The following is a 14,720-nucleotide window of genomic DNA, read 5'->3' as shown; positions in this document are numbered from 1 at the left end:
CAAATCTCGGAATCATCAATACACCCAACTTAAACTTTTGCTTGTCCTCAAATAAAACTTAAGATCAATCGGTTCAACAAGGATATCTATAAACAGTGCTGGTCAAAACTCAACATGAATTCACACACAAGGCTCAAACTACACATACAATGATCAATTGTGCACTCAAAGATTCAAATTGTGACTCACCATTATCAAGTGTACTCAAGCTCACAATGATTGCTTCAAATGCAAGTTCAAGCTCAACAAAGGTACTCAAATGCCCTCACAACAAAGTTGATTCCATATTCTCACAAAATTTTCCAAAAACTTGGAGTCCCAGAATCACAAACAACTCTCACATTCACAAAGATTAACACTTGCATGACTCCACCCATAGGTTTGCCCTTATTTTCCAATCAACATTTGTTTCAGCTCATTAAAGATCACCAAGGTCTTTTTGAGGCTTGTAACGGGGCTGACCGTAAAGGTATGGTCATTTAGGCATAGTGGCTTCTACCTTCATGAAGTATGGCCCGAAAATCACTCTTTCTCCTTCTCCTTCACATTCAAGCATGTTCAAACTCCACCCCATTATTCATTCAACCTGAATCACCGGATACCCCATTATTCTTCATTCTTTTCCCTTACTTTATTTCACAACTTTTTCTCTTTTTTAGTTTTTTTCTTTTTTTCTTCTAATTCTCTTCTTTCTTTATCTTTTTTATGGAAGGGTTCCATCCTTTTCAAAACAATCCATCAAAGGGGGAATCTTTACACTTCTTGACTTTCCCTCTTTTTCAGCACACCCCCAACTTAGGCTTTTGGCTTCAGTTGACTATTCAAAAATACCAATACTTCATTAAGGTTATGGGTGATGGGATAAAGAGGTCAAAGTTGTTAAAGTTTCTTCGAAGAAACGGATAGGCTCAAAAGGTGTCAAGCAACGTTCACACATCTCACAAGGTTGGCAATGAAGAGGTATATTGTCAAATTGGATCACTCTTCAAAATTCTTGTCTAAGATCATTTCAATTACTCGCTTCACTCAATCAATCGGACAAACGGGGCAAATTCTAGGTGTCATCAAGCACAATGTTCAAACCAACCTCACCACACAAGGCATTGGTAAAATTATCAAACAAGACTCCACACTTTCTAGCTAGTATGTAATGTTCATCACAAGAGACTCATTCGATAACCGGCTAGTCATAGTGAGATGCTAAAAGTTCACATATTGCCTATGTAATTTAGTTTGCCTCATCGTAGCCTCACATTTCTTTCGTTCAATTAAGAACACTATTCAAGTCATCGGTATTGACCGTAATCGACACTCAAATTTGCACAAGAATAACCACAATCACACACAAGAGGTGGCAAAATTTTAAACTTTTGCTCAAAAACCATTTTATATTAAAACAATGGACCACAACACAATTCAACAACCAAGATATAAACAAAAAAACAATAAGCTCAATTTTCACAAAAACACCATCAAAACATAACCAATATTCAAAAAACAGTGACAAGAGGTCGGTATGGAAATACCTCACCCCACCCAACAAAAATATGCAGTTGTCCTCAAATGCAACTACAACAAAAAGGGTTTAAAAAGTAACAGAGAGGGAGACGAAAGGTCATCCTTCCAGGCTAGGTCTGGGGTGAAGTCTGCATATTTGTCGCTCCATCTATCTGGGAATCAGTTCCCGATATCACATCATCCTTTGCTCCACTGGAGCTCACCATAAAAAATCTCTTAGAGAGGCCTATCTAGCTGTCTCGTACATGGCACCCTCCAGGTCAGTCAGGTCCTCATAGACAGCCTCCTCACGAACACCAAGCTGCTCCTCATCATTCTCATCCTTGGACTCTGCAGCAGCCTCATTAGCTCTAACCTCGTCTCCGGTGGTAGCTGGAGCCACATAAGAATAAGTTGGAACTTCGGTGCTCGTACCATCTGGGATCTCCACTATGCCAAATATCAACGACATAGTAGTGGACTTCAGCTTGTCCACATCCTTTCTCAAAGCGGTAATGTTGGCATTCAAGGCTGTCACCTCATCACTGGCTTACTATCCCTTCTCACACTCCACCACTCTTACCGTTAGGGCATCTAGGGCCAATTTGTGGCTATAAATATCATCTCTGAGGGGCATCAAAGAAGCAGCAATGGCCCTCTTGATCATCCCATGAATTGCGGCCTCTAACCGGGAGGAATACACATTAGCAGAATGGGCTAAAAGCCCCATCTTGAAGAGCATCACCTGGCTGATAGGGGTTAGGAGGCAGACGTACCAGTATCAACCTCCCATGATGTGTCCACCAGGGCAATCCAACAATTAATGTCACGACTCGATCCTACACCCTGGACGTGGCCGGTACTTGAGAACCATTGTTGGTTCCAAAGTGAACCCTCATCATGGCTGACTACAAGCGGAAGACTAACTCAAGAATACAAAGCTAAAAAACTAGATAAAATTCATCGAACTCAATTACAAATTTTTAACTCAAATGAATAACTCTGAATAAAAATAATATATTCAACTCGCCATAAAATAGGCAACTTATGCCTTTTAAAAAAATATTTAAAAAAATAAATGAACAGACTTCTGAAACTCTATTGTCTATCTATGAAGCCTATAACTGAGAAAGATGGAAGTCAGGACAAGTACAAGTGGAACCCTCTTGAAGACAAGAGGCTCACCAAAGCTAACTCGAACTACATGTTCTATCAATGAAGCACATGTTGATGATCCGGAATACATGTATCTGCATCATGAAACAATGCAGTCCTAATGGCTTAGTACATTGAATGTATGAGCATGTAAGGGGAACTCTAAAGCATAACATAAACTTGAACTTGATCAAAAGGAATATACTTACCTCTTCTCAACTCACTCAACTAAACTCAACTCAATAATAAGATACTCAACTCAAACATAAGATATTCCACTTAGTGAAATAAGGCTCAACTCAACAATAAGATATTCAACTCAATGAAATAAGGCTCAAGTCAATTATCAGATAGTCGACTCTAGGTACTCAACTCTGGATACTCAACTCTGTAAACTCAACTCTGGTTACTCAACTCTGTATACTCAACTCTTGATACTCAACTCAATAAAAAGCAACAATACATAGGCAATATATGGAAAGCTTTTAACAGTAGAAGGCAACTCAATGCATTGAAAAATACAATAGTAACTCAGTTTGTGTGCAAGGATACAATATAACCACTGTTTTTATATGAAAATACAAAATAACTTTTGTGTATATAAGAAAACAAAATATCTCTGTGGGAGTTTCTCTAACCGACAATCATCACTTATGAGCTATGTGATGATACAACGTTTTGCCTCACGCATCCAGGGCCTTCTTATAACCTGCGGGTATAGTTTTAAAGTTTGAATTTAAATTTTCAAACTTTTAAAGTGTGAAGTTTAAACTTTTATAGTTTTAAAGTTTGAATTTAAATTTTCAAACTTTTAAAGTGTGAAATTTAAACTTTTATAGTTTTAAAGTTTAAATTTAAATTTTCAAACTTTTAAAGGGTGAAATTTAAACTTTTATAGTTTTAATTTAATTTTTCAAACTTTTAAAGTGTGAAATTTAAACTTTTATAGTTTTACAGTTTTAAAGTTTGAATTTAAATTTTCAAACTTTTAAAGGGTGAAATTTAAACTTTTATAGTTTTATAGTTTTAAAGTTTGAATTTAAATTTTCAAACTTTTAAAGGGTGAAATTTAAAATTTTATAGTTTTAAAGTTTGAATTTAAATTTTCAAACTTTTAAAGTGTGAAATTTAAACTTTTATACTTTTAAAGTATGAAAGTTTATATTTAAAAGTTTAAAAGTAAAAATTTTTAACTTTAAAATTATATAAGTTTTCATATTATTTGATTAATGTTCCTAGTTTTTTAATTTTAATAATTTTTATTTTTTTAAATATAGCCGTTGGGACCCGGTTTCCGGTCTGGTCCGTTATCGGTCTGGGACGGTTAAACATATTTTTTCTGGAATTACCGGTTTCGGTCCGTTCCAATTCCGATACGGTTCCGGCCCGTGGTGCCCAGTTCTGTTCCAGTTCGGTCCTTCCCAATCCAGTAGTCCCGGTTCTAATCCCGTTGCTACGCTTACCTATAGAGGAGTAGTTGGGGCGCTCTGTCTGGCGTGGGGCACCAGGCCCAACCCATAAAAACCCGATGACTCTTTTTTGCTCATTTTCTCACCCTAACTCGCCTAGAATCGAATGGTTTCTTCCCCAATCACTTGGATTTCATTACTTAACAACAATACACTCTAATCTACTCAAAACAACACTCAAATCACTAATTTCAAACCCCAACAAAACAAGATATAAAATGAACTTAAAAAATAGTTAACTAGAACGTAAATCTTTCAATCTTTATGGACAAATTTGAATATGAAAATCATGTTTGGTGTGTGGGTGAACAAACCAACACTATGGACCCTTACATACCTCTTAGGGATCAAACCCATTGCGAAAATCCACAACAACTCTCAAGAATCTCGACGAACGTCATGATCCTTTCTCTTTTCTCCTCTTTTCTCTTATTTCTTTTCTTGAACTCAACTAAAACCCTAGGCGTATATTAGGATTATAAAACTGAACCTAATCAGATTAGACCCCTAGAAGTTTACTAAAAATGCATTAAATATTATTGGGTAAGGAAAAGAGCAAAATACCCCTCATATTTTCTAGTAACTTTCCTTATTTGGACAGCCTAACTTCAAAAGGGCATATCTCACTCATCCGAAGTAGAAACTTAGCAAACTCGGTGGTGTTGGAAAGATAATTCAAAGACCTTTCATTTGATGTCTTATGGGCCACATAACTCATCCTCTACTGAGAATTATGGTCGTTTGAAGTTGACACAAATCTTAGAAGAACTTAGGAATGCCTTGAATGAACTCTCTTTAGTTCTTGTTGGATGTCAAGGTCCTTCATCTAGTTACCTTTAACACTTAAGAAATTTTAAATTCCTCAGTAAAATCCTACTCACAATGAAGGATGGTTCGAGTCTTAGCTCAAAAAAATTGTGGGGTGTTACATTATCTCCCCCTTGGGATCATTCATCCTCGAATGACGGTTGGACTGGGTATGCAATGGGGTTACTCTTACTAAGGTCTCAGTATAATGGTATGATCTTACTATATTCAAGCTTAACCCAAATCCTTAAGTTCGGGTTCTATACCTCTCCATAGGGAATCTCATCCAAAGACTATTACTCTTTACCACCGCATTGGGCTCATATCAAGAACTACCTAATGTTTAATAACACCACATTCAAGCTTAGTACTCTGACAACTCCATGTACTCCTACTAACCAACTCCTTCGGAACCAACTAAGGGCTCTCATTTAACTATTTCTCATAGTAAAACCTCATCCTCATTTTCCTCCCCATTTATAACCTTAGATGGAATTATCACACCATCACTATCACGATAATAACATCAACATCCTCTTTCTAACCTCACTCCATTACTAAAAGGACCTCTAAAAAGATATCTCCCATACTCTTTGGAACTCGTTACTATATTACTCTCAAATACTTGATGTAAAACCTCATCATCCTTTTCCTCCCCATTTATAACCTTAGATGGAATTATCACACCGTCACTCCCCCTTAGGTCTAAAGCTGACACTTGAAAGCAAATCTATGGACCTATTCAACCATCTCTAACTAGTCTACATCCCCTTTTTACATCTCAAGTACTATTTGCCCACCTATTATACCTCATTACTCAATCAGGTCTATAACCTCCTGAAAATCATGGCCCTCTCAAACAAATCATAATCCAAGATTAGATCTACCACTTCATGAATACTCTGTTCTCTTATTCAACACATGCATTTTGTCTCCTCTAACACGATAACACATCGACATCAACTCTATTTTTGTTAAAATATACTCTATCTCATCATGACTAGCAACTCTTCCTCTACCTCCTATCGTGAGATCTTCACAACTCATCATTTCTTAGTCTACCCATAAGGGAAAACTCCTCATCAATAACTTACTGGGTGCCTGACTATAATAACATAATATGCCTCATCACTATATCCCATGCATAGATCTTTATACGTCTGCATATTTTCCTATAACTCTGGGCACTTTCACTACTATTGTTCATGATCTCGTAATTTATACTATCTTTTAGGGTGAAAATACTACCCAAGCTCGAATCATACTTCCTCATAAAGATCTTAGTTGAAACAAGTCTTCAGGAAAAGAGTACAACTCATTTTTAGCTTGAACACACGATTCATATGTACATGAGCGCATTCCTTTGAAACACAACACTTAACTCACTCATGGGCTTCTATCAAGCCCCTCTAGAGTCTCATGACTTCCTCAAGATTTTTCTAAAAGAAACTCATTGATACAAGGACATAACTAGCAAGGACATTCTTTTCAGCTTCCATCATCTCTACATCACCCTTATCCATTATGACAACTAGTCACAGGCAACATATCATATGTATCAAATTTTGGCATTCTAATACGCATCTCCTCAAGAAAAAGGAAAGGGAAGAAATAACAACTAAAAAAATTGGAGTTTTATTTTGAGATTTTGCGAGTGATTTGGAGTGAAAAAAGTACTCTTTTTTTTCAATTTCTCTCAATTTTCATGGCCAAACTCCCTAACCCTAGTTTCATCAAAACAGAATTGAGGATACAAAAACAAACTGAAAAAAATAAAAATATTGTCTTACATCCCCGTTTGTTAACTCCAAACAGAATGAAAACTAAAAAAAGGTCCTCCCGTTGACCAATTCACCGGAAAAAAACATCAAAACTTCATCCACATCTCAAATGTGTTTAGTTTTATAATTTTTTTCAAAAACACAGCAACGTTCAACAGATAAACAAGTAATGTCGGTGAGTAAATTATTTTACAAGAATCCATCAAATTCAGCAACAGGTAGGAATCTACAATGATATTGATAAAGCAAAGTAGCTTAACAAAGAAGGAAACGATTGTGAGCTTAATACTCTAATGGCGGCTTTTGCTTCTTAAAATATTTTTGGCACTAAGTAACTGAAGAGTATGAGTAGGATATGAGTTAATTCCGTTGTGTTTATGTGAGTCTTTTTGAGAAAATGACTAAAATGGTACTTAATTTACTAGTAATGTTTTATTTTGGTCTTTTAAATATATTTTAGGAATAATTTCAATTATATATAATAAATTAGTAATTAGTATACAATAAATATAGTCATATAATTAAAAAATAATTGAAAGTATGCCTTGACTATATATGTAATATAGTTTGTTAAAAGTCATATAAAATATATAATGAGTATTGGCTATTTAATATAGCGTATCTATAGATGACGATATACTCAAAAAACTAAATATAGCTTAACTATACATGAAGTATGCATTGAATATACATGAAATATACATTGATTATTCAATATCGATCAGCTCAAAATCACCTTTAAATACTATCAAAATTTAGATATGAAATTCTCTCGATATTTTGAGTCTTTCGATATATAATTCACTTGAAATGATTCACCTCTGCGGTACATCAAATTTTAAATAGAAGAAGAAGAAGAAGAAGAAGAAGAAGAAGAAGAAGAAGAAGAAGAAGAAGAAGAAGAAGAGGATGAGGAGGAGGAGGAGGAGGAGGAGGAGGAGGAGGAGGAGGAGGAGGAAGAGGAGGACGAGGAGGAGGAAGAGGAAGAGGAAGAGGAAGAGGAAGAGGAAGAGGAAGAATAAGAAGAAGAGGATGAAGAAGAGGAGGAGGAAGAAGAAGTGGAAGAAGAAGAAGCGGAAAAAGAAGATGTAGAAGAAGAACAACAACAATGAAGAATTAAAGACGATGCGGAAGAAAAAGAATGAGAAGGAGTAGGGATAGCAATGGGCGGGGCGGGGTGGGTTGAGATGAACCCGCAAATTTTTTAATTCGCCCAGCATAACAACTTTTTAAATTTTTAACTCGCCCCACCCCGTCTAGCATAACAACTGTTTTTCGAAGAAGAAGAATAGGAAGAGGAAGAGGAAGAGGAAGAGGAAGAAGACGAAGAAGACGAAGAAGAGGAAAAAGAGGAAGAGGAAGACGAAGAGGAAGAGGAAGACAAAGAGGAAGAGGAAGAGGAATAGGAAGAGGAAAATAAAGACGAAGAGGAAGAGGAAGAGGAAGAGGAAGAAGAAGAAGAAGAATGAAAGACGATGCGTAAGTAAAAGAATAAAGAGGATTACTGATAGCAATGAGTGGGGCGGGGGCGGGGTGAGTTGAGCTTAACCCACAATTTTTTTAATCCGCCCCGCATAATAACTTTTTTCATTTTCAACCCGCCCAACCCCATCCCGCATAACAACTTTTTTCCATTTTCAACCAGTCCCGCATAGACCCCTTCTAATTATTTTCCTAATATCTTTTTTTTTTCTAGTTAAATTTTATTCTAAATATTAAATTCATAAAAATAAATTTATTTTTTGATCAAGTAGTATTAATTTAACAGGATAGTGACTTAAAATTCTATTTTTTAGAGGTCAACTGGGAAACATGTAAGAAATAGTATTATTTTTTATTGAACCATTTTCTTTTACTATCTTGAATATTTTAGTAGCTTTAATGAAATTATTTTAATAAATAATGCTCGATCACTCTTATAACATGTAAAAAGTTAAAATTAAATTTAAACCCACATAAAATCACATATACCCGGAATCCGCTCCGCACCACATTAATTCAAAAAATCCACTTCAACCTGCCCCACATCCCATCCGCTCCACTTGCATAGTCTTAAACCCACCTCGCCTGCATACAGCCCGCCTCATTGCCATCCCTAAGGAGGAGGAAGAAATAAGGAAAATAAGTCATTAAAGGTGAACTAGGAAGAAAGAAAAAGAAGATTAGAAGCCATTATTGGCGAACTAGAAAGGCAGAAGAAGTTTTGGATAATTTTAGTAATTTTGAAAAATTGACTAAAATTTTGGTAATGAATAGTTAAAATTCTTCTTTTTATGTATAAATAACAACTATTATTTCAACTATACGAATCATTATTGACCGTGATACTTAAGCCCATCTTAGTCCAATATTTTACAACACAAAAAATAAAATATTTCTATATTTTCTAGTGACATATAATCTTAATCAACTTTTAAAAACTCCTTGAAAATTAGCAACTTTTTTCTTTATAAGTAATCATAGAAAATTATAAGGGAGGGGGCATCAACTTGTGTTTATGTGACAAAGCATAATTGTTGGTGTTTTTAAATAAAGATGGGCAACAATGATTGAAAATGATTCTCAATAGATTGAATGACTTTCAATAGCTTTCAATAATTTTATTAAGCATTGAGGTGCTTTAAATAGCCAACATAAACATATAATCTGCGTAATTTGAAATTTAAAATAACCTAAAATATTTCAACAATTAAAACAAACTAACAAATATTTAAAATTCAAATTCATCCGAAAACTAGGTAACTTATTATATTTAAATAATGACCGTAGTAACTAAAAGCAAACTCAACACTCCTCCTTTGCTTTAGATACTATAATTTTAAAAAGTTGTTCCTCCTCGATTTTTGCTTCTACAACTTGTACTTGAAGATTGTTCATAAGCTTGCACACTTTTGTAACATGACCGGTTTGCAATTTCCACATATCGCATCATGTCTCCACCAACAAAAAAAATTCAAGTGCGCTTTTCTTTTGAAGTATTTTCCAAGAGGATGATCATCTTTTTCTTTTCTGTTTTGTGCATAAAAAGCACCCTCGGTAACATTATCTTGCATGAAGGCTCTTCTTTGCTCTTGTGCTTGAAGAACACTAATTAGTCCTTCAACAGAAATAGTAGAGAGATCTTTAGACTCTTCCAAAGATGAAATTTTAGATTCAAATCTCTCTGGAATTGTCACAAATATTTTTTCTACTATTGTGTCATCTTTGAAATCCTGGCCAACAACTTGATTTTATTAACACTAAAAAAAATCTTGTCAGAATACTTAACAATAGTTTCATCCTATTGCATCCTAAGAGATTCAAAATTTCTTTTCAAATTCAAAATTTGCATTTGCCTTACTCGGTCACTTCCTTAATATTCTTTTTTCCCCAAGCTTCTTTTGTCGTCTCCCAAGCAATGATTTTAGAAAAAATAAAATTCGCAACTAAATTTTGAATTATAGTTTTGGCTTTGAATTTTTTGATTTTTTCATCCGAATGAGACTTAATTTGAGCAAGGGTAGGATTTGCAGGGAGAGGTTGTAAGGGTATATCTTTCATTACAACTTTCCACTGATCATAGGTTTCAAGATATGACTTCATTTTCACTGACCAAATCTGATAATTTTCACCAATGAAATTTTCTGGGGCATTGAAAGAGAGACTGTTGCTTGCCATTATTTTGATTAAAAATAGTTTAGAAAAGCTTATGCATTGAAAAAAGCACATGTTGAAAAGGTAGCCCTGATGGGTTAAAATGGGTAGCCCTTACGGGTTACAAATGTATGGTAGGTCTTTGGAAGATTTCACAGATCCCTTAAGATCAATGAAGCTCTTGATACCACTGTTGGTGGTTTTTAAAAAGGATGGGGCAACACAAAATGATTGAAAATGTCTCTCAATAGATTGAATGGCTTTCAATAATTTTATTAAGCACTGCGGAGCCTTAAATAGCAACATAAAAATATAATCTGCATAATTTGAAATTTAAAACAATCTAAAATATCTCAACAATTAAACAACCTAACAAATATTTAAAATTCAAATTCATCCTAAAACTAGGTAACTTATTATTTTTTTTAAATGACTGCAATAACAAAAAGCAAACTCAACAGTAATCCATTCTAAAATCATGAATAAAATATTAGGTGGAAATATGTAGATTAACAGTTGGGTAATACTTCCCTTTTCCTGGCTCTTTCCGTCTCAAAATACTTATCGTGTTTTTTATTTACATGTTTCTTATGATAATATTAATTAAAAAGGAATTTTGATTATTTTATTCTTATTTATGTCTTAATATATATTTTTTCTTTATTAAATATTTATTCTATTTATGTTTCATAATTAAGATCTTCATAATTTGCAAGGTAATTACTACTAAAATTCTATTTATGTGTCATAATCTAAAAATTCTTGGTTTTACTATTTTTTTTATTATGAATTTTCAAATATTCCAAAAAAAAAGATGTTTTCACTCCAAATTACTCACGAAAATTAAAAAACAACTCTAGCTCCCTTTATGTTTTTGGTCAAACATAACTCAAATATTCAAATATTATCTTTCACTTTGAAACAAAAAAAAAAACTACTTTTTTCCATTCTATTTTCACAATTAAACATGAACAACACCTACTTAAATTAAGATAAGTATAATTTACCAAGAATCCAGTGAGTTACTTTGACTTAGAAATAAGACCCGTCAACTCAAAATTCTAGCTTCGACTCTATAAACATGAAATTTTATATGAAAAAAATAACTCATTTATGTTACCTGGGGAGGTCACAATTTGAGATGAAAAATATCTTTTCTTCCATTTTTTATGCAATTAAGGCCTTTGGTCTATAAATGGACACTGTAAAGAATTATAAATTGGATAAGATTCATCAAAAATCCAACTTCCTTAAAAAATATTACAGCTCCTCAATTGTACTGTTAATAAATGCAGAAATACAAGAAATACATAGATTTTGGTAATTGTTTTAGTAAACATGGTGAAAATTTAAAACACAAATATAAAAATTGGGGGAAAAAATTAAATAAATGGTAGTGTTTGATAATGAATGTGTTTATATGAAGATTTTGGTATGGGATTAAGTAGTTGGTTGTCTTTCTGTTATACTGGTAAAAGTGCACTATAATTAGTAAAGTAAGCAACTGAAAATGTCATCAACATCTTTGTGTGAATGCTATGTACTCTCCTCTTTTCAATATACTTTTCGAGGTTCAAATTATCTGTCATGTTCTTTTTAGAGTAAAATATTAAAAATAACCTAAATTGTATCGTGTTTTTATACCTAAACTATTAAGAGTGTGAATTTCATTAATTTAAAAAGACACACTTCAGTAGTGTGTATTCACTCTCTCTTTTACTTAAAAAAAATCTTGTCACATAACATTCTACATGGAGAAAACTTTACACCTTAATAATAAACTATTAGTATTAGTTCAAAATTCAATATTAGAGTATCATTACCCACAAAATAATAAAATTTATTTTTTAAAAAAAATAAATAAAATTTTGCAGCATTTTTCTTACCTAAAAATACGTCATCTATACATAATTGAGGTTTTTGTAGTGCTCAAGAATATTTAGAAGTACTAAGGTATAATGAGAGAAAAAAATTGTCTTGAACTTCTAAAATGATAAATAAATTGAGATAATTTCGAACAGAGACATTATTTATTTGTCTTTTTTTCCCCAAAAAATAAGACTTTTTTCTTAATTTGGTTATACTTTTTGAATTCCAACATTTTATGTGGCATATTTAAAATCATAATGTTAAAAAATATATTATGATACATTATAATTATAACATTAATTTTAAATCATAAAATAAAAAGAAAGTACTTTGTAAATTTTTATCTTGAATTAAATTAAAACACATGAATTAAAACGAACGAGATATCAATACAAAAAATTAGCTTTATCACATGATTTACACTTTCGCTAAAATAAATAGAAAAAATTAAAGACAATTGTCAATATTAACGAAACACAATCTTTACTTTGTTTTTCAGTAAAAGGAGGATTTATTTCTCTACCTTTATATCTCGACTCAAATTCATATTCAATTAAATTTTAAATGCAAATATCAAATTTTCGGTGGAATTTTTTTATTTATATAAAAAAGTTTACTTCTTTGATTCAGAGAAGTTTTTACTTTCAATGTTTCGAGTTATATGATATTTTTTGTAATTTTATCAGATATATTTTAAATATTTTAATGTTTTAATTATCATAACTTTTAGGTAGTTTTTTTCCGAAGTATTTGTGTCAACTGTCACTACTATGGTCTACAATATTCTATTTTTATGCTTTTTTGGGGATAATAGGTTGATTTAGACAAGACAAGTACTCTTTGCTTCACCCTGGGATTTAACAAATAAAGTTAAATACTAGAATTGTATAATAATATTTTTTATTTCAAAATTGATGTTTTGATTATGTGGAGTGCTTTGACATGGTATAGAGTTTATGAAAGAAAGACTTTTAAAAATTGTAGTTTAAAACAAAGTCATAGATATTAGTATGACTATAAATAATTTCATTAAGGATGAATTCAACATGATAAAGTTAAATTATTACTAAATAGAGAAACATGTCATTCATTTTTGAACGGACTACAAAAAAAAAGCGAGTCATATAAAATAAAACAAGGGGAGTAATATATATATTTTTAGTCTATCCCCAAAAGAAGGTCACATTTCTATAATTGGAGATAACTTGTAACTTTAAAATTTCAGTTTTCTCCTCAACAAAATGTTTTCGGTTTGGGCATGTCACGCCCTGAGGCTACCTTCTTGGCGTAAACACATGACTTAGGATCACGAGTGACCCCAAGCTAACCCTAAGCTGGAATATCATAGCATACTAAGATAAATTGAAATGAGAAATAATGTGCGGAAGGTTAAAACATGAGATAAACTGAAATGATGGGGAATACTCAGTCTAAGTTTGAATATATAAACTATACTAAGAGTTCAATTAACAACTGAAAGATCTAACTCAAATCTAAAACTGAATCTAACTATGTCTGAAATAAGCCTTTAACTGACTAGAGATGTTGGGACATGCCCCCAGCTAACTCTAGCAAAATTGAAACTGAAAGACTAAAAATAAAAGTAAACATGTCTATCGTCCTCGAAGAATGAGGACTGACCACTGATATTGCTGAATACGGACCGAAAACTGCTCTACACGCGATCTGAATGCTGAGGACCTGAACCTACATCACGAGAAGATATAGCGCAGAGTATGCATCAGTACTTAAAAGGTATTGAGCATGCATGATAGGATAAAGCTGAACAATATACATAACTGAACAACACATACTGAGCAATGATATAAGATGAACATGATAAACATGTTGAGTTATACTGAAAATGAACTAAACTGAATGCAATGACCAAGTACATAGCATGCTGAAACTGAATACTGAAATGTAACTGATAACCTGGTCAATGCACTAGAATCTGACTGTGGGAGCTACTAATAACCGACATAAAACCCTGTGAGCTAAACGTGGAGTCTGATGTATACACCCCATCGAGAGGACCCAATATACCTTGCCCGGGGTACACATGCATGACTGGGCTGATCACTAAATATGATACCCACAGAGGGGACTTAACCTACTAGGGCACGTAGTTCAGGGACTATGAGGGTGATTGACCCTAGTCCAACTCGGTATTAAGCCTACTCCAAACCAGAAAGTGTACAATAAAACACAAGTGAAATAAACTGGGTAACCCAAGATTCTAACATGCTAACCGAAAATGCAACAATAAGTACTGTTAATGAAACATTTTAAAACTGATGCATGTATATCTTTATAAACTGACTTAGAAAGTGTAATTCGTGAACCTAATGAATCTACACCACTAGGGTTCTGAATTTCAAGGAAATAAGCAACAATGTTACACCAACATGAAAATCTGATTAGGAATATTCTAACAACTAAATCACAACAATTCTCTAATGTTAAAGAAACCCTAGGTCTAACAAGATGAAGGGAATCAAGAATTTGA

The 14,720-nt window shown here is 33.1% G+C and overlaps 2 protein-coding genes across 2 annotated transcripts in view; one reads left to right on the top strand and one right to left on the bottom strand.

Moving 5' to 3' along the window:
* LOC125870224 (uncharacterized) overlaps positions 1-14,720 on the top strand; it is a 1,100,495-nt gene that overhangs the window by 719,315 nt on the left and 366,460 nt on the right. The gene's annotated exons all lie outside the window — the stretch shown is intronic.
* Positions 1,745-2,227, bottom strand: LOC125869826 (uncharacterized). Its single transcript, XM_049550251.1, has 2 exons — positions 2,081-2,227; positions 1,745-1,996 (listed from the first exon to the last, which is right to left on the bottom strand). Exons 1-2 carry the CDS (start codon positions 2,225-2,227, stop codon positions 1,745-1,747), a joined length of 399 nt encoding a protein of 132 aa, XP_049406208.1.

Source organism: Solanum stenotomum, chromosome 7, assembly GCF_019186545.1.
Source record: "Solanum stenotomum isolate F172 chromosome 7, ASM1918654v1, whole genome shotgun sequence".
Taxonomy (NCBI): domain Eukaryota; kingdom Viridiplantae; phylum Streptophyta; class Magnoliopsida; order Solanales; family Solanaceae; genus Solanum; species Solanum stenotomum.
Note: the sequence above shows the minus strand (reverse complement) of the source record. Positions and strands in the feature narration are given on the sequence as shown.

Bases quoted from the DNA above. Each gene is read 5' to 3' on its own strand.
- LOC125869826 (XM_049550251.1), bottom strand. From the start codon at position 2,227: ATGGGGCTTTTAGCCCATTCTGCTAATGTGTATTCCTCCCGGTTAGAG. The intron at 1,997-2,080 runs GTAAGAGTGGTG...GCTTTGAGAAAG, and splicing joins TGGCCCTAGATGCCCTAACG to GATGTGGACAAGCTGAAGTC.